The 19,955-nt window shown below is 37.0% G+C and overlaps 1 protein-coding gene across 1 annotated transcript in view; it reads left to right on the plus strand.

Annotated features, from left to right (window-relative positions):
- The window catches only part of PRMT3 (protein arginine methyltransferase 3), a 106,791-nt gene extending 91,375 nt beyond the window's left edge, over window positions 1–15,416 (plus strand). The window contains exon 16 of the mRNA XM_045825641.1: window positions 13,888–15,416. Within this exon, the coding sequence (XP_045681597.1) occupies window positions 13,888–13,997 (110 nt within the window). The 3' untranslated portion in view covers window positions 13,998–15,416. The remainder of the gene's footprint in view (window positions 1–13,887) is intronic.
- The last annotated feature ends 4,539 nt before the right edge of the window (window positions 15,417–19,955 follow it).

A 19,955-nucleotide genomic window follows, 5' to 3' on the forward strand; every position in this document is an offset into this window, starting at 1 on the left:
AAGATGGCATATCACTTGATTAAAAAGGTAATTAATTTAAAAAAATTTTATTGAGTTTTTGGAGTGACATTTTTTAGTTAAAAAAGTTACCCAGGCTTCAAGTGTACGACTCCAGAACACACCCTCTGTACATTGCATCATGTGCTCACCACCCAGCGTCAAGTCTCCTTCTGTCTCCGTTTGCCCCTCCTTCACCCTCTTCCATCCACCCAGCCTCTTTTCCTGACAGTCACCGCACTGTTGTCTGTGTCTGTTTCTTAACCCCTTCACCTTTTTCACCCAGCTCCCCAGCACTCCTCCCCTCTGACAGCTGTCAGTCTGTCCTCTGTCCATGAGTCCATTTCAGTTTAGTCTGTTAGTTTATTTTGTTCATTAGATACCACAAAGAAGTAAAATCATATGGTATGTGTCTTTCTCTGACGGGCTTATTCCACTTAGCGTAATATTCTCCAGGTCCATTCATGCTGTCGCTAAAGGTAAGATTTCCTTTAAAGAAATAATTTAAAGGGCCTGGCCAGTGTGCCTTGATTGGAGCATTGTTCTATACACTCAAAGGTTGTGGGTTCGTATCCCAGTCAGGGCACATACCTAGATTGGGGTTTGATCCTTGGTCAGGGAGCATGTGGAGGCAACTGATCAATGTTTCTCTCTCACATCAGTGTTTCTTTCTCTCTGTCTCTCTTTCCCTCCCCCCTTTCCTCTCTCTAAAAGCAATGAAAAAATGTTCTTGGGTGAAAGGGGGAAAAGTAATTTAAAGAAAACTTTTATTTAAAACCAATTTCTGCCAGTTAAAATTTATGTTACATATTATGTAGCTCTTACTTTGAGTACCACAGAATATTTCAGAAAACTTCAAGTAATAACTAGTACTTACTAAGTTGCAAATGTAACCAAAAGAAATATTTTCCCAACTGAGTAAAGTTAAAGTAAAAATTAAAGAGACTGTTATTCAGCATTATCTTATTCAATGTACATTTGTCTAGAACGCAGTCCACCGTCTCCACCTCCTCAGATCCTACAGTGTTCAAGGACTGGTCACTCCTGCATTCCTTTGTTGTATGCCTCATTGATTGTGCACTTCTATGGTCCCCATAGTCCTTACGCACTACACACTTAGCTCCAAAAGTTAGAATTTGATTGTGAAACCTTTTCTAAAATTGAAGACTCATATTACACATGAGTGTTTTTGTCCCACCTTTACTGAAAGCTTCCTGACTGTAGCAAAGCGGAATGTACAACAATCTTCAGTGAAAAGTTATTCAACATCACTAGTAACTCAGAGAAAAGATAATCAAAACTGTAAGACATTGTTTCTTATCTATCACTATGGGGAAAAAAGTACATAAGCTTTAACAGCGCCAAGTGCTGGCAATAATGTAGACAAAGGTAACTTTTATATTCTTCTGCTGGTAGTCTTAACTGGCACAACAGCTTTGGAGAACTGTTTGATACCATCAAGTTAGATTCAGATGTACCATCCCTACAACCACAGGGTTTTTTTAGGCACATATTCTGACAGTCTCTCCCACAACCTGTGTACAGGAGCGTTCACAGCAGTATGGTTTGTAGAAGTGAAAAATAAAAGCAATTCTAATGTCCATCAACAGAAGATAGATAAATGTGGTAGTTGCATACAATAAAATATAGCAGATGAAATAAATGTGTTCCTAAAAAGCAATATTGAACAAAAATGTTGCAGAATGATTCCTACAATATACCATTTATATGACTTTTAAAAACATACACACACACATACACATAGTAAAAGTAAGAAGCAACACTTAAGAATGGTAACCACTGAATTCAGTGTAGTGCTTACCTTTGGAGAAGGAGAGAAATAAGATCAGGAAAGCCTAGGAAGGGGGTTCAGTGCCCTATAGGTGAACTATTTTTTTTTTAATTGAAGGAACTGTGGGAGAATGTTAATATTAGACAAAGCTGAGTAGTGGGTCCCATGTAATCATTATATTATCCTCTATATGTTTAAAATATTTCCTGAGGAACTAATGCCTGTCCTTCTCAAACTATTTCAAAAAATTCAAGAGAAGAAAAGAAGACTTCCAAAGTCTTTTTGCAAGGACAGCATTAACCCAAATCCAAAACCACATAAAGACACTAACTATAAAGAAAGAAAATTATAGGCCAATATCCCTAATGAACATAGATGCTAAAATCCTCAACAAAATATTAGCAGACCAGATCTAGCAATACATTAAAAAGATCATACACCAAGATCAAGTGGGATTCATTCTGGAAATGCAAGGTTGGTATAACATTTGCAAATCAATAAATGTGATATAAACAAAATGAAAGATAAAGATCACATGCATATCAATAGGTACAGAAAAGGCATTTAATAAAATCCAGCACCACTTATGATAAATATAACTTTCAGTAAAATGGGAATCAAGGGATCATACCTCAATATAATAAAGACCATCTATGAAAGACCTATAGCCAACATCATACTCAGTGGGCAAGAACTAACAGTGTTGCCCCTAAGATGAGGAATAAGACAGGGATATCAGCTTCCACCACTCTTGTTCAACATAGTACTGCAAGTCCTAGCCACAGCGATCAGACAAGAAAAAGAAATAAAAGGCATCCAAATTGGAAAGGAAGAAATAAAATTGTCATTATTCATAGATGATGTGATACTGTACATAGAAAACCTTAAAGACTCCACAAAAGAACTACCAGATCTAATAAATGAATTCAGCAAAGTAGCAGGGTACAAAATTAATATTTAGAAATTGGTGGCATTTTTATGCACCAATTATGAACTATCAGAAAGAGAAACTAAGAAAACAATCCCATTTACTATTGGAACAACAACAAAAATATAAGGGACCTAGGAATAAATTTAACCAAGGAGGCAAAAGACCTGCACTTGGATAACTATAGGACATTGAAGAAAGAAATTGAGGAAGATACAAATAAGTGGAAGCATATACTGTGTTCATAGATTGGAAGAATCAACATTATTAAAATGTCCATTCTGCTCAAAGCAATCTAGAGATTCAATGCAATATTAAAATACCAATAATATATTTCACAGAACTAGAGCAAATATTCCAAGAATTAATACAGAACCAAAAAAGACCCCACATAGCCTTAGCAATCTTGAGAAAGAAGAACAAAGTTAGAGAAATTACAATACCTAATATCAAACTGTACTATGAGGCCGTTGTAATCCAAACAACCTGGTACTGGCATAAGAAAGGCATATTGATCAATGGAACAGAACATAGAGCCCAGAAAAAAAACCCACCCCTTAATGGTCAGTTAATATTTGACAAAGGAGGCAAGAGCATGCAATGGAGTAAAAACAGTCTCTTCAATTAATGACATTGGGGAAATTGGATGAGTACATGCGAACAAGTGAAATTAGACCACCATCTCAAACCATACACAAAAATAAACTCAAAATGGCCAAAAAACTTATATGTAAGTGATGACACCATAAAAATCTTAGAAGAAAGCATAGGCAGTAAAATATCAGACATCTCTTGTAGCAATATTTTTGCTGATATAGTTCCTAGGGCAAGGGAAAAAATAAATAAATGTGACTACATCAAACTAAAAAGCTTCTGCACAGCAAAAGAAATCAACAGAATGAAAAGGGAACCCACTTTATGGGAGAACATATTTGCCAATGATACATTTGATAAGGGGTTAATGTCCAAAATATATGAAGAGCTTATACAACTTAACACCAGGAAGACAAACATTTTAATTTAAAAAGGAGCAAAGGGCCTGAGTAGACACTTCTCCAAAGAGGACATACAGATGGTCAGTAGACATATGAAAAAATGCTCAATGTCACTAATCACCAGAGAGATGCAAATTAAAACCACAATGAGGTAGTACCTCACGTCTGCCGGAATGACTGCCATCAGTAAATCAAACAAATGCTGGCCAGGATGTGGAGAAAAGGGAACCCTTATATGCTGTTGGTGGGAATCCAGACTGGTGCAGCCACTGTGGAGAATAGTGCAGAGTTTACTCAAATAATTAAAAATGGAACTGCCTTTTGACCCAGCGATCCCACTTCTGGAAATATATCCTGAGAACCCTGAAACACCAATTCCAAACCATATATGCACCCCTGTGTTCATAGCAGTGTTATTGACAGTAGCCAAGATTCGAAAATAGCCCAAGTGCCCATCAGTAGATAAGTGGAAAAAATGCTGTGGTATATTTACACAATGGAATACTATGTGTCCATAAAAAAAAGAAGGAACTTATACCTTTTGTAACAGTATGGATGGAGCTAGAGCTTATTATGCTAAGGGAAATAAAGCCAGTCAGAGAAAAACAAATGCAAGACGGTCTCACTCATATGTAGAATTTGATGAACAAAATAGAAACAGAGGCATGGAACATGGAACAGACACAGCTATTGTTGGGGGACTGGATGAAAAAAGATGACAGAATTAGCCAAAAATCATACATGCGTAACCCATAGGCACAGACAACAGTGTGGTGATGGCCAGAGGGGAGGGGGAGTGGGGCTGGCTGGAGGTGGGCAAAGGGAAGGAGAGAATAGGGACATTTGTAATAGTGTCTGCAATAAAAATAAAGTTAAAAATATTCTACTTTTAAAAAATAATGAAATGTTCCATAAAATCCTGTGGTTTTGACTTCACTGTTGATGCGTAAGTTGAATTCAGCAGGCGCAGGTGAACTCTGTTGGAGTGAAGCCTTGTTGTCATTTCTCACTCGGAGTTGCGGTGCCGCAGAAGGAGATCCCAGACCGTGTCGCTTTTCTCCAGAAAGGCTGAGCACAGCAAGTCTAAAATGAGGCAAACACAAACGGAAGCCTTTCACATTCTCATTTCTTTGTTTGTTTTTGTGTAGTTCTGGTATTTGGACTGATGTTTAGGAACTTGAAAATGTGCTTTCTTCTTCACCATAACTAGTCTGTAGTCCTAATGCTATAATTTCAAAGGCATTGTTAATTCATTTGTGTTTTAATCTTGAAGAAGATTTAAGATGGCATTTGAAAATTCTCCTACCTAATTACAACAAAATATTATTTGATGTCTAGTAGAAATTTGAAATCCTAGCTATTTCTTCCCTAGTCATCCTAGTACTCGATTCGACTTTTTCAGAATACTCTGAGGGGGCGTGCGATCCTAATGTTGTCCTCGGACACTCTCCGCATCCTGTTTCCTTCACTGCCACTGTGTGTGTTCTCATATTCAAATAGTAAGGCCAATACATTACAAAATAGAATACCCTACAGTAGCATATCCTGAAGAAAGATTTGAAAGGAAGAATTCAAATTAAGGAAAATGTGGTTATTCTCAGCTATGGAAGTATAAAGAAAGGATGGTGTAAGTACACAGGTACATCACCTTTTTTTTTTAGCCCTGATAAGCCTCTGATGGTGATACTAATGAATAGAAGCCAAAAGTTGTGGGGCAGAGTACTGAAGAGGACGTGCTAATCAGAAAATCTACATAGGCTGTAGATTTGTTGAGTTTTAAATGAGCACTTAGGATGTGCTATGTAGATGAAATGCCTGAGGTCGGGCAAAGCAGCTGGATCAGCTGTGAACCAGCTGACTTCTCAGAGTTTACACAGAGCTGTGGTATTTAAGTTCCCACCAGCTATGTTAGAAGTCCATCTGGACCCTGTACAGTAGAGATTCCAGAAGGACTATAGCTTCATAGGGGGACAAACTATCCCTAGAGTAAAGGCTACTTTGCATGATCCTTAACGGAGCTTTACAGCAAGCCTTGAAGGGGAAAAACTGAGCCATAAGTAATGTTAATGGCAACGAAGGAAAAAAACAAAAGCCTGACACTCAGCAACATAAAATTCATAATGGCCAGCAATCAGTCAAACGCTGAATAGAAACAAGTGATGGAACTGACACTCAAGCATGTTGAAACATATAACTGCTTTCATGGGAACATAGTAAAATACGAAAAGGTATGTAAAATTTAAATAGAACTTCTAGGGATGAAAATCACAGTATCTATGAAGATGTCATTTGATGGAATTAATGGCAGAAGAAAAGATCAATGAACTTGAAGATATAACAATAAATGTATAAAAAGTGAAGCAGAGGGGGAAAAAACCTATTTTTTAAAATGAATGTATCCACAGTAACCACAGTATCCACAGTTCCTGTAGGAACACAGAAGTATTTAAATGTAATTGTAGAAGTTCGTGGAAGTAGTAGGGGCAGAAAATACATGTGAAGAAATAATAATGGCCGATTTTCTTATGTTTGATGAAAACTATAACACACAGATGGAAGAAACCCAGTGAACCCCAAGTAGGATCAATGCAAAGAAAATTAACACCGAAACACATCATAAATAAAATGCTGATTAACAGTGATAATTTAGGTCTTTAATTTTTTAAGGTTTTATTTATTTATTTTTAGAGAGAAGGAAGAATAAGAGGGAGAGAAACATCAATGTGCGAGAGAAACATTGATCCATTGCCTCTCGCAAGCCCCCAGCCAGGGACCTGGCCTGCAGCACAGTCATGTGCCCTGACTGGGAATCAAACTGGTGACCTTTCTGTCTGCAGGCTGGCGCTCAATCCACTGAGCCACACTGGCCAGGGAGAGAATTTATTTTAATCTTAACATTATCCAGAGAAAAAGGAAACATAGAAGAACAAAGAATAACTTCAAAATACTCACCAGAAATTATGTAAGCCAAATGATAATCAAATGACATTTTCAAAGTGCTAAAACCAACCTGTCAACCTAGATTCTATAAACTGTTCCAGAAGTTTATATATATAAATGTCTATATATATAATACTTCTATATATATATAGCAATTATTTCAGAAATACTGAAATAACTCATCTCCAGCAGACCAGCAATAGAAGATATATTAAAGTAAGTTCTTCAAATGAAGGGAAAAGATCAAGTGGAAACTTGGATCTAAACAAAACATGGAAAATACCAGAAATGGTAGATGTATGAGTATATAAAAAAGCTTTTTTTATCTCTTTTTTTCAATTTCTTAAAAGATAATTGACTATTTAAAGCAAAAGAATGTATTGTGGATTTCAGAACGTATGGAGAAAAATATTTAGCAATGGTAAAAAAAGAAAATGAGAAATTGGAAATATAGTATATAGTTCTTTTTTTTTTAAGATTTTATTTATTTATTTTTAGAGGGGAAGCGAGGTAGAAAGAGAAGGAGAGAAACATCAATGTGCGGTTGCGTTTTGTACGCCTCCTACTGGCAACCTAGCTCGCAACCCAGGCATGTGCCCTAACTGGGAATCAAATCAGTGACCTTTTGGTTTGCAGGCTAGCATTTAATCTACTGAGCCACACCAACCAGGGTATATTGTATAGTTCTTACACTATAAAGGCTACATACTGTGTTTTCAACCATGTAACATTCTAGAAAAGGCAAAAATATGAAGGTAGTGAAAAGATCAGTGGTTGCTGGGAGTAGAGAATACAGATGCACAGAGCACAGAGGATTTTTTGGGCAGTGGAAATACTCTCCATGATATTATAATGACAGATACATGTCATTATACCCTAAGGTAAATTACAGACTTTTGATTATTATGATGTGTTGTCAATGGAGGTTAATCCTTGGTTAAAAAAAAAAAAGTGCCATTCCGATGAGTGATGGTGATAATGGAGGAGGCTATGCGTGTCGGGGGCAAGAGGATATGGGATACCTCTGTACCTTCCTCTCAATTTGCTGTTAACCTAAAACTCTAAAAAAATATTTTTAATAAATGTGAATGGTCTAACCATGCCAATTAAAATGCAGAAATAAACTGAATAAAAGCAAGAGCAAAGTAAATGCTGTCTACAGAAAACACATTTAAATATGAAGGCACAGTGAGTTCAGTTCCAGGTGAGATGATACAAGCACATTCCGTATCTCACCCACCCAGTGCAGCTTTAAAACCAGAATGTGCGGAACAGATTTGCGATCTCTGGAAAGGAAATGATAGCAGACCATTTGGGAAGGAGGACCAGAATTTGAAGTATCACTGAACTGGTGATAAATTACGGTTTATTTTCCTCCAGTATTCTCCAACTTGGACTCCAAACAGCCTGAAACCTGGAAAAGGGCATCATCGGATGGAGCTCCCGAAGGAGCCCTCTAATTCTAGCTTGAGGAATCAAAAAAACATCTCCTGCTGCTCACAGAGTGGGGGAAATACCCGTTTTCCTTCTGTCTGTTCTCTCATACTCCCCTCCCCTGATCATTTTGCCATGGCAGCAGCAGCAGCAGCGGCAGCAGTGGGGTCCCGCAGACTCCTTCATCTCTGAGGGGCACTAGGTAAATGAGCAGGTGTGACAGTGTTCCGATTAAATTTTATTTACAAAAACAGGTTGCCAACCTCAAACTGTTTCCATAAGACAAATTTCCAGGCCCAAATTGCTTTATTGCAAATTCTCCCAACCACTTCAAGAAGAAAAACACCAGTTCTACACAGGTTCTTCCAAAAAATAGAGCTACATAATTTTATGAGGGCAGTATTACCTTGGTACCAAAAACTAGACAAACATAGTATAGGAAAATTATACCACAGACCAAGTATCCCTTATGAATATAGATGCATGAATCCTCAACAAAATACTGGGAACCGAATCCAGCAATATTATAAAATGAACAGCACCATGACCATATTTGAGGTGGGGGGAATTAATCCAGGAATGCAGGGCTTATTCAGTATTTTTTTAAGTCATTTAATGTGATCCATGCAGTTGACAATCTAAAGAAAAGCCACATGATCACATCAATGGATACAGAAAAATAATTTGGTAAAATTAAATGTCCATTCATGATAAACACTCAGGCAAACTGCAAATAAAAGAGAACGTTCACACCCTGGTGAAAGCACCCACACAAAGTCTGCCGCGAACATCCTGCTGAACGGAGAAAGTCTGAAGGCTTTCCCCCATGTCTGGGACGAGGCTCATTCTGACCTCTCCTGCTCTCTTAATGTTGGAAGTGTAAGACAGTACAATGAGGAACAGAAAGAATTAAAAGTCATTGGAAAGGAGGAAACAAAATCGTCATTATTTACAGATAACACGATTGCGTGTATAGAAACTCTAAGGAACCTACCATAAAAACTGCAGAATTTAGTGAGTGAATTTATTTAGCAAGGTAGAAATAGGCTGACTCTAAAATTTACATGCAAATATAAAAGACCTAGAGTAGCCAAACAATTTTGAGGAAGAACCATATTGAAATCCTTTAACTATGTGATTTCTAAACTTACTAAAAAGTTACATTAACCCAGACAGTATAGTATTGCTATACACTATAGACATATAGCTTAATATAACAAATAGAGAATAATCCAGAAATAGACCCTTAGTGTCTAGAAAGTAATATGACAAGATTTTTTAATAATTAAAATTTTATAAACATTTATACAGTTATTCTGCCTAGATTTTGTGTGTATCTGTATTGTCAGTAATGGTAAATCTTTGAGGGGGGTGTGGGGATAATGATAAAACTAGCCCTTGGGAGTAAACTTGATACTTAGAAAGTAGGAAAAGACAATGTGAATAGGAAATTTCTTAGACAAAGAATTCTACATTTGGCCAAAAGCAAAATGGAACTATAAAATAATGAGCTTAGTTTGTTTTTGTTTTGTTTGTTATTTTATTCATAATGTAGATAAAAAAAATAGTTCCAAAAGAGATGCTTTAAGCATCCGAGCACCTCCAGCGCTGTGGGAGGAAGAATGAATGCTCTCAAAGGGGCTAGAGGACACTTACTTCAAGGCTAGATCCAGGGTGTGTGTTTTTACCTTTAAAAATAATGTAGTTTTACTGTACAAACTCATATGGTAGTGTTTACTTTAAAAACCCCCAACATTTTCATATTATTTGGCTTTGGGAATATGACTAAAATCAAGCTCTTTCTCTATATATACCTAGTAAGCTTTCTTTAAAAAATGGAGAATCCATTTACTTTTTTTCTTTTCTTTTTTTTTAACTCTATGCTGTTATAGTGAAAATAATGAATTTTTATTTTTTCCTCTTTTGGGGAAATGAAATTTCATTGCTGTGGAAGAAACAGTTTTTAAAAACCACTGAATTTAAACCACATGAAATTGACTTTCTTCATGATTGAACTGTAACGCTGCTTTGTGGTATACTAATAGACATCTGCCGATGATTAAAACAGGGTAGTACAGCTCAGCTCCACAGAGAACGTCCTTTGTCGCTCTCACCACAGTATACACACTTAACATCATCAGTCATTTTATATCTGTTTGACACTGATTAATTACTCCGATCCATTCTGATGTCGCAGCCACTGCCTTGACTCTTCAGTCAGGCTTAACAATTGAAGAGAGTTCAGCAGTGTGAAATATGTATTTATTACTGTGACCCTTCGTGCTGTTTAATTTACTTAAATGGATGCTGTTTGCACCCTCATTTAGAAATTTAAGTTTATTATAAAACTAGCTGTTTTATTTGTATTTTGTTTTAAGACCTGAAAATTATACTGAGCTTATAAGGCAATGTTATTCAGACAATGTCATGTCTGGATAATCTGAAATTATTCAGATGTTTTCTTTGTATAATATTGATGCTTAAAACTTTTTTTGTAATAATTTAACAAAAGTATCCATTACTAATTCATCTTGACTTGGGCTGTATGTATACATTGAGGAATGCATAGAGCTCTTGTAGGCATATCCTTTCAACCCGAAATGAAGAATCTGATAACCTGCTTTATAAGGACCATGGAACATTCCTATTTTGATCCTTATGCTAAGGATTGAATAGAACATTTACAAACAAGGCAACTTACATTTTTTTAACACTTCTAAGGCAAGTAAAATAAAAAAGGAGCAACCATTAGGGCACACACACCAAAAGGAAGTATTTGTAAAAATACCTCACATACATCGACAAGGAAGCACAACGGATTTTTTTAAGATGGTGGTTAAACATACAAAATGATACCCATCACCACTGATCATCATGGAAATGCAAATTAAAGCAATCAGATTCTGATAGTTGTTTATCTCAATAACAAAGGTGTTTTTATTGTTTTATTTTTATGTATTCATTTGTTCATTTATTTATTCCACAATAAAAGAAAGTCTTTTGTTGGAGTAGGAGACAGACACACAGGTAGTATTTTTTGATGGGATCTCCCTGCTGAGGGAGTCCCCCGGGTGGGGGCCACAGCGCCGGAGGGCAGTGGCAAGGCTGGTGCCAGGTGCTGGGGCCCCACGGACTGGAGGAAGATGGTTTTGTTTTTGTTTTTTTTTTTTAAGTATATTTTATTGATTATGCTGTTACAGATATCCCAGTTTTTCCCCTTTGCCCTCCTCCCCCAGTTTCCCCCTCTACATGGTTCCCCCTTCCCTCCACAGTCCCCCCACCTTAGTTCATGTCCATGGGTTGTGCACTAAGTTCTTTGCCTTTTCCATTGCCTATACTGTTCTTACCATCCCCCTGTCTATTCTGTATCTACCCAATTATGCTTCTAAATCTCTATACCTTTTCCCCCATTCTCTCCCTTCCCCTCCTAGCTGATAACCCTCCAAATGATCTCCATATCTGTGATTCTATTCTTGTTCTAGTTGTTGCTTAGTTCATTTTTGTTTTTCAGATGTGTTCAGAGTGGTATGGCCATAGACTGTTTCTGTTTTTTGGATTCAGTTGTTGATAGTTGTGAGTTTGTTATCATTTCAATGTTGATAGTTTTGATCTTCTTTTTCCTAAATAAGTCCCTTTAACATTTTATACAGTAAGGGCTTGGTGATGATGAACTCCTTTAGCTTTACCTTGTCTGGGAAGCACTTTATCTGTCCTTCAGTTCTAATTGATAGCTTTGCTGGATAGAGTAATCTTGCTTTTAGGTCCTTGCTTTTCATCACTTTGTATAGTTCTTGCCAGTCCCTTCTAGCCTGTAAAGTTTCTTTTGAGAAATCAGCTGATAGTCTTATAGGAACTCCTTTGTAGGTACCTCTCTGCCTTTCTCTTGTTGCTTTAAAGATTCTCTCTTTATCTTTAATCTTTGGCCCATTTTTTAATTGGATTGTTTGTCTTCCTGGTGTTGAGTTGTATGAATTCTTTATATATTTTAGAGATTAAACCCTTGTCTGATGTGTCATTGGCAAATATGTTCTCCCAAACAGTATGCTCCCTTTTCATTTTCATGATGGTTTCTTTAGTCGTGCAGAAGCTTTTTAATTTGATGTAGTGTTTCCCTTAAGACCAGGAATGAGACAAGGGTGTCCACTTTCACCACTCTTTGTCAGCATAGTATTGGAGGTCCTAGCCACAGAAATAAAAGGCATCCAAGTTGCAGAGGAGGAAGTAAAACTGTCATTATTTGCAGATGACATGGTAGTATACATAGGAAACCCTGTAGTCTCCATAATGTAGTCTCCATTAGTCCCTAGTCTACTGGGCCTAATGAATCCGGCAAAGTACTGGATACAAAGCCCGTATTCAGAAATCGATGGCATTTTTGTACACCAACAATGAACTATCAGAAAGAGAAACTAAGAAAAAAATCCCATTTACTATAGGAGCAAAAAATAAAAATAAAACACCTAGTAGTAAATTTAAGCAAAGATGTAAAAGACCTGTACTTGGAAAACTACAGAATGTGAAGAAAGAAATTGAAGAAGATACAAATAAATGGAAGCATACATCCTGCTCATAGATCGGAAGGATAGTTTTATGTAGAATTCCTAGTCATTTTATATGGAGTCTCACTGTGTTCCTCCAGATACCGAAGCTCTACCTGATGCTACTTGGTGTGATCTTACTCCTACTAAAGCAAGTAATGGGACGGACCAGTTACAACTTAGCCATCTCTTTTGTTATTTTTAAATGGCCCTTGGTAAATAAATGGGAAAAATCTTAAATGAGAAGTATTTGTACTCAAGCATATGTGTATCATATATGCTTCATGATATGTGTATCATATATCATATATATGATATATATGATATATGATATAATTCCATTTTGGAGTAAAATAAAATTTGGAGCGTACAGTGTAAGTTTTTAGGGAGTCCATTTTTACCTTTAAACAAATATATAATTGTTTTGTGTTAACTGTTCGGCCTGTGTAAGTTCTGTTTTCCAGTTTACAATGTTGGTAGTTTCAACGCTAACAGCTTTGTCATGTGGCTCTGTAAAATTCAAATTTAAGTTTTCTCAACTGTAATTTTCAGTTCCTGAGAATGTCCTTCCCTGAGGGCTCTCTGTAATGTTTTTTTCTCCCTTAAATGCCATTCCATGTGCCTGCCTTAAGTTAATAATGACTTTAGTCCTCAGATAATTCTCTCATTAATTCTTGTGAAACTTTGCCTTTCACTACCTTTCATTCATCCCGTTTTCACTTTCAGCGCACTTTAGACATAAACCTGTTGTAATTGTTGATACAGCTATTTCTTACCCTTGACCTCAGGTGAACTCTTGGAGGGCAGGAATTACATCTTGTATTTTTCTGTGTGTTCAGACTCACCATAGGACCTCATACTCAGGAGTCCAGTAAAAGTGCTCCCCGACCCTGCATGGCCACTGTAATGCTATTCTTTCACACGGATTTGACAATTGAAACATTTTTGAAAACTAGTGAAACAGCCCTGGCTGGTGTGTTTCAGTGGGTTGAGCGCTGGCCTGTAAACCAAAGGGTCGCCAGTTTGATTCCCAGTCAGGGCACATGCCTGGGGTATGCAGGAGGCAACCACACATTGATGTTTCTTTTCTTCTGCTTCTCCCTCCCTTCCCCTCTGTCTAAAAATATATAAATAAAATCTTAAAAAAAAACTAGTGAAACATCTTATAACAAAAAAGAGAACTACAGGTGTACATTACTTTTCTTTTAGACTGTTTTCCTTGAATTCTTAAACATATTTTTTTTTTTTGCCTTTCTTCTATAGGTGAATCCTTGAAAGGAAAGATCACAGTCCACAAGAATAAGAAAGACCCACGTTCTCTGATTGTGGCCCTCACATTGAATAATTCCACGCAGACTTACGGTCTCCAGTGACGAAGCTACTTGCACTTTTTCTTGTGGGTGTGGGATGGGTTTTCTGCAAGGACGTGGATGATGGATCCTTTCCTCATGAGTCTCCTCAATAGGCTCGTGGTAGGAATCCAGTGTAATTCAGCTAAAGAAGGGAACTCACTGATTCTGTTGGTCCACCTACGTAATCACATTATGGAAGTCTGGTCAGTGAGATCTAACCGACTGTAACCCTCATGTTAAGTTGAGCTATATTGAAAATCATTTAAATTGTCCTAAATTTGGAACAGAGATAGTCTTGTTTTTCAAAAGTTTCCTGCTGTACATTTTAAACACTAGTTATTACTTAGTATTTGGGTAATATTTTATTAAGCTAGTAACTGTACACAAGGTGTTACACATTTTATTGCAATTTCCTCTCTAAGGAAGAGCAGTTTTTAATAGTATTATTTGTTAGATTATCAGATATAATAAAGACTAAGTGTAAGGGACTAGAATATGGAAACGCACATCACACAAATCATATTTGAAGACAGCTTAGTTGATTATAATTCTGTAGTTCTCATTTTGTAGCTTATTCCCTCTTTGCAAATATTCTTTAGCCATTTATTTTTCTAGGATTGCCCAGGAAATCTAATTTCAATATGTCTATTCTAGGTTTCATAAAAGTTTTTAAAGATTGGGGTAAAGATATACTTATTTACTAACATAATACTTCTTCAAACTAGATTTTTGTGCAAAGTTAAATGTGTAACTGTTAGTATATTACTCTTTATAATTGTGTCATTTATAGTTGACTCAGTTTGAAATGCAGAATAGAAAACATTTATAAAACATGTACAATAACCATTAGCATTAAATAAAAAGACAGTTCAAAATATTAAGGCCTTTTATAAAATCAGAAGCATTTAAAATAAGTTTTTAAAAAATGTTTTATTAAAATGTAGTCAACATACAATATTATATTAGTTTCAGGTGTACAACATAGTGATTTAACATTTATTACATACCTTACAATGTGATCCCCACAGTAAGTCCGATAGCCATCTGTCCCCATGAAACGCCGCTGTATGACCGACTGTCTTCCCTGTGCCCTGTGCTGCCTTGCTGTGGCTTATTCATTGTATAACCGGAAGTTTGTACCTCTTATTCTCCTTTACCATTTTTAATTATTCTTCCCTCCCTCTCCTCTCTGGCAACCATCTGTTCTCTGTATCTATGAGTCTGTTTTTGTTTTGTTTTGTTTTTTAAATTCCATATATAAATCATATGGTGTGTATCTTTCCCTGTCTGACTTACATGTTTCATTTACTGTGGTACCTTCTAGGTCCATCCATGTGGCCACAAATGGTAAGGTTTCATGTTTGGGTTTTGTTTTGTTTTTTTTTTAACTTCTGAGTAATATTCCATTGTGTATATATACCACCTCTTCTTTGTCCATTCATTTATTTTTGGCCACCTAGGTTGCTTCCATATCTTGGCTATTATAAATAATACTGCAGTGAACATAGGGGTTGCAAATATCTTTTCAAATTAGTATTTTTCTTTTCTTTGGATGGATACCCAGAAGGGAATTTCTGGGTCCTATGGTAGTTCTGTTTTTAATTTTTTGAGGACTCTCCACACTTTTCCGTAGTGGCTGCATCAGTTTATAATTCGAAAAATAGGGCAAGAGGATTTGCTTTTCTCCACATCCTCACTAACACTTGTTATTTGTTTATTTTTTTATACTAGCCATTCTTGTAGGTGTGAGGTGGTACCTCATTGTGGTTTTGATTTGCATTCCCTAATGATTAGTGATGTTGGACATCTCCTCACATGTTCATACCTCTCTTGGCCATTTGCATGTCTTTGGAGAAATGTTCATTCAGGTCCTCTCCCTATTTTTAAATTGGATTATTTGGGTCATTTTGATGTTAATAAACAAGTCTTAAGAAAAAAATTGCTTTTGAGAAAGCCAGGGATCTTTAAAGAAAGGTGGGTCACATGCCTCTTTTCAGTTCACTCACTGTTTTTCAAATTTCATTTATTTATTTTTTTCAAAACAACACATGCACAAGACAACATGGCATAGTGGTGAGAAGCATGCGCTCTGGAGTCAGTGCCTAGGTCAAAGCCTTGGCTCAAGCTCTTACTTGCTGTGTGATCTTAGTCACATTCCTTAACCTCTCTCTTCCTCCATGAATGTGCCAATTCATGAGTTAGTATGTTTCAAGTACTTACTTAGATCAGTAGTTGACAGTCAGTGCTAGGTGTATAATAGCATCATCTCATACAGTCAAGGACCCCTCCCAAAGAGTATATGGCATTTACATTAGAGCAGTCAGAGAACCGTCAGCCTCATTAAGTATTGCCCTAATACATGGATGGGCGGGAAGACTGCAACAGAAATTAATATTTTAATATAGCAAGTATTGTACCAAAAAGAAATTGTCTTTTGGTCTTTCTAAGAGAACTAGACTTCTACTGATGAGAAAATCAACCCCTTCAAATGATGGTGTTTCAGACTGTAGTCTCTAAGAAAGAGGAGTCGAGGAAGGAGAGAAGACTTCTCCTTTCACTGGGTTAAACCAACCAGCTTGTTTCCACTGTGGGTTTGAACTCAGACCATCACTGGGAATGTGTGGTACAGATGGTACAGCCCAGAGTACTTGAAATTTTGTCTGGAATGGCTTCATGTACAGATCTGAGTACAGTGGGGTGATAAAAGTAAGGAAGTCCATAAGAAGATACAATGGATTTTTAAAATAACCAAAAACCATGTAATTTGGGGGTATTTTTTCTTTCTCATAAGTGCATAACACTTTCTGCTACTTCAAAAAGTATTTATCAAAAATGATTACTTTTCAAAACTTGATTTTCATAGCATTTTTACCCAGTGGCTCTTGTTTTTTTTTCCCTCCTAGTCATAGCTAGCCCAACCATATCCTGTTTGTTTCAGTTAGCCATCCCAGGCTAGAACATTCTAATTTGTATACCTAAATATTTTGTAAGAATACAAGAGTCCAAATGTTAGCTCTTCGTTTGAAATCTGCCATTAAATTGCTGTGAAAAATAAGTACTTCATCACCCTTGACGATGAAAAATATAATGTCCTTTCATACTGTGGCAGATGGGCATTTATGGTTAGCAAGTTATTCTATCCAAGAATTTTATTTCCATTAAGACAATACATTTTTCTTCTATTTTCTTTTGTGGAAACTCACATGATTATGTTGTAATGTGTGGAGTTCATCCAAGCATAATGGTCATCTCTTGAGTAAAGAAGTATTTTCTGAACAGAGCATTTTAGGAGTGGATCCAAGAAAACAACTCTTGAAGGTCTACAGCACTGCACAAAGTGGCCCATTAAGTATCCCCGACTTCTAGGGACACAAATAAGTCAGGGAGCTGTCTGTCATTTAACCCTTAAAGAATCTCTGTTTGAGGGGTAGGGTGGGTAATTCTGGTCCTAGAGTTACTTAATTTTTATCACAATCTAGATTAACCGATATGGTCCACCTGTGTCTTTCAGCATTCTACCTCTCTCACTTCTTAAAATGGAGTATCTAAACTGTGCCGTGCGGCCCTGGCCAGTGTGGTTGAGTTGGTTGGAATGTCATCCGGTACTGCAAAGGGTTGGGGCTCGATTGCCGATCAGGGCACATACCAGGGTAGTGGGTTCAATCCCTGGTCCGGGCACGTGTGGGAGGCAACCAGTTGATGTTGCCCTCTCACATTGATATTTCTCTCTTCCCCCTTCCTCTCTCTCTGAAGTCAATAAACTTTTTTTAAAAAGTGTTGTAATGAAACGTGTGAAGTTACCAATTTGAGATCAGTTCACGCTGGTCTCACCAGTCATGCTATCGAGTGCAGGAATTATAGTAATGACACTGCTAAGAACATTCAACAGGAGGAATTAAAAAGGGGAATATGCCATGTAGTGCCTGCTGGCTGTGCCAAAAATGACCATTCCAGCTGCTGGACGGTAGCATATACCCGAAACATCCAAGAATTCAGATCTTTCTCTGCAGCAGAGTATCTCCAAAGTTTGGAGTTCCAATGTGTGGTGAAAGTCAAAGTCAAGCATCACCCACTGCAGGGTTGGCAGACAACAGCCTGAGGCCATATTCAACTTCCTGCGCATTTTGGTGAATAAAATTGTGTGGGAGCAGAGATAGCTAATATTATAGGTAGAATATTTCCTCATGTGACTCATTAATGGCCACAGCAGAGAAGATACATACAATAGAACACAGATTACAAGAACTATGCTTTGAAAAAAAAGGGGAGCCAAGCAACTGGAGGTACTCTATGAAGACTTAGAGGATGGACCAAGACGTCCTGATGTTTTTTATAAGTACAGTATTTATATATTTGAGAAAGACCAGAGAAATTTGCAAACAGAATTTATCAAAGGTAGAGATTTTTACTTGAAAGAATAATTGACAATCAGTGGCAGACATAGTCCTACAAAAGAAAAGAGTGAGGTTATTCAAACAAAACAACTGATAGGATTTTTTGCTAATGATAAAATTCAAATGAGAATTTTGGAAAACATGTATCCATCACCATGAGCTTGCCAGTTGTTAAAAAGACAGAGGTGAGTGATGGAAGGGAGGAGGGAATTTTTTTTCTCTCCTTTTACATTCTCATTGGGAACTTCTGTAACAAAAGACAGATTAACAAGAGAAAGGCATACAAATTTATTTAATATAAGTTTTGCATGACACAGGAGCCTACCTAGGGAAATAAATGAAGACCTGAAGAAACAGCAGGACCTGTTTTTATGCTAGGTTTGCTAGAGTGTCAAGTTGTGGGAAGAATGACAGGGCAAAGGTAGGTAGCAAGGCCTGTTCATTCCGATTCCTCTCCCTTAATTTTTGGAGATACTCCATCCCGCCCCCCCCCGTATAGGGCGGGCACCTCTCACATAAGGGTTTTATGACCTGCTTCATGGGAAGGTCAGCAAGTCCTTCCTGAAGGGGAAGAAATTGTAAAAACATCAAATATGTTTGTTCTAATGGCAGCTGTTGAACACCACGGATTCACCTGTTTACTGAAAAGCTACAGGTCACAGGAAGAGCTAACAAAATTTTAAAAATTCAAAGAACTGCATGATGCAGCGAACTAATATTCCTCTTTCCCCCCCAAAAGTATGTAATGTTACAAATATTTGTTCAAAGGGCAAGATAAACCCCTGGATTCTAATGAAAAAAAAAAGTTTATTGATTAAGGCTTTACATTGCAACTGACCTTTAAGAAACTACTACTTGTCAAGTTTGGGCTTAGTATTGACGATTTATATGAGGCCTTATTTTCTTCATATATCTCGACTAAAACAACATACAACAAACTGAATGCAGAAGCAGTTATGAGAATGCAGCTGTGTCCTTCCTACTAAAACAGGTAATAAAAGAGACTTGTAAAAATGCTAAATAGCACTACTCTTCTTACTATTTTTTGGAAAAACATTTTCATTAAAAAATGTTATTACTGTTAATATGAGTTTATTATTTGGTGAGTTAATAAATATTGTGTTTCTCAGTTTTAATTTCCCATAGAGTAAATATTGATGCCATATAAATTCTTTAAGGTCTTTAATATTTTTTAAGAATGTAAAGGCATCCTGAAACCAAACATAGTTGGAGAACCCCGGCCCAGTGTATTAGAAGACCCTCCTAACTGCGTATGACTGACTGCTTAACTGAACTTCTAACTGCTCTCTGCTTATGACCCACTCACCCTACCCACTTCTGTTCTCAACATGTCAGCCAAAATAATCCTCAAGATAGAAATGAAATTGCTATTCCATTACCCAAACACTCTCAGAAGCTTCTCATCTCAGAATAAATGCTAACATCCTTCCATTTGCCTCCAAATCCCTGCACGATCTCAGGCCCCATCGTGACTCAGCGTTTCCTGCTCCCGCTGACTCACCTCTGGCCACACTGGCCTTCCTCTCCTTCTGCACAGACAGGCCCCCCTCTTCCTGAGGCTGTC

Source organism: Phyllostomus hastatus, unplaced genomic scaffold, assembly GCF_019186645.2.
Source record: "Phyllostomus hastatus isolate PE091 unplaced genomic scaffold, TTU_PhHast_1.1 phas_scaffold_585, whole genome shotgun sequence".
Classification (NCBI taxonomy): Eukaryota; Metazoa; Chordata; class Mammalia; order Chiroptera; family Phyllostomidae; genus Phyllostomus; species Phyllostomus hastatus.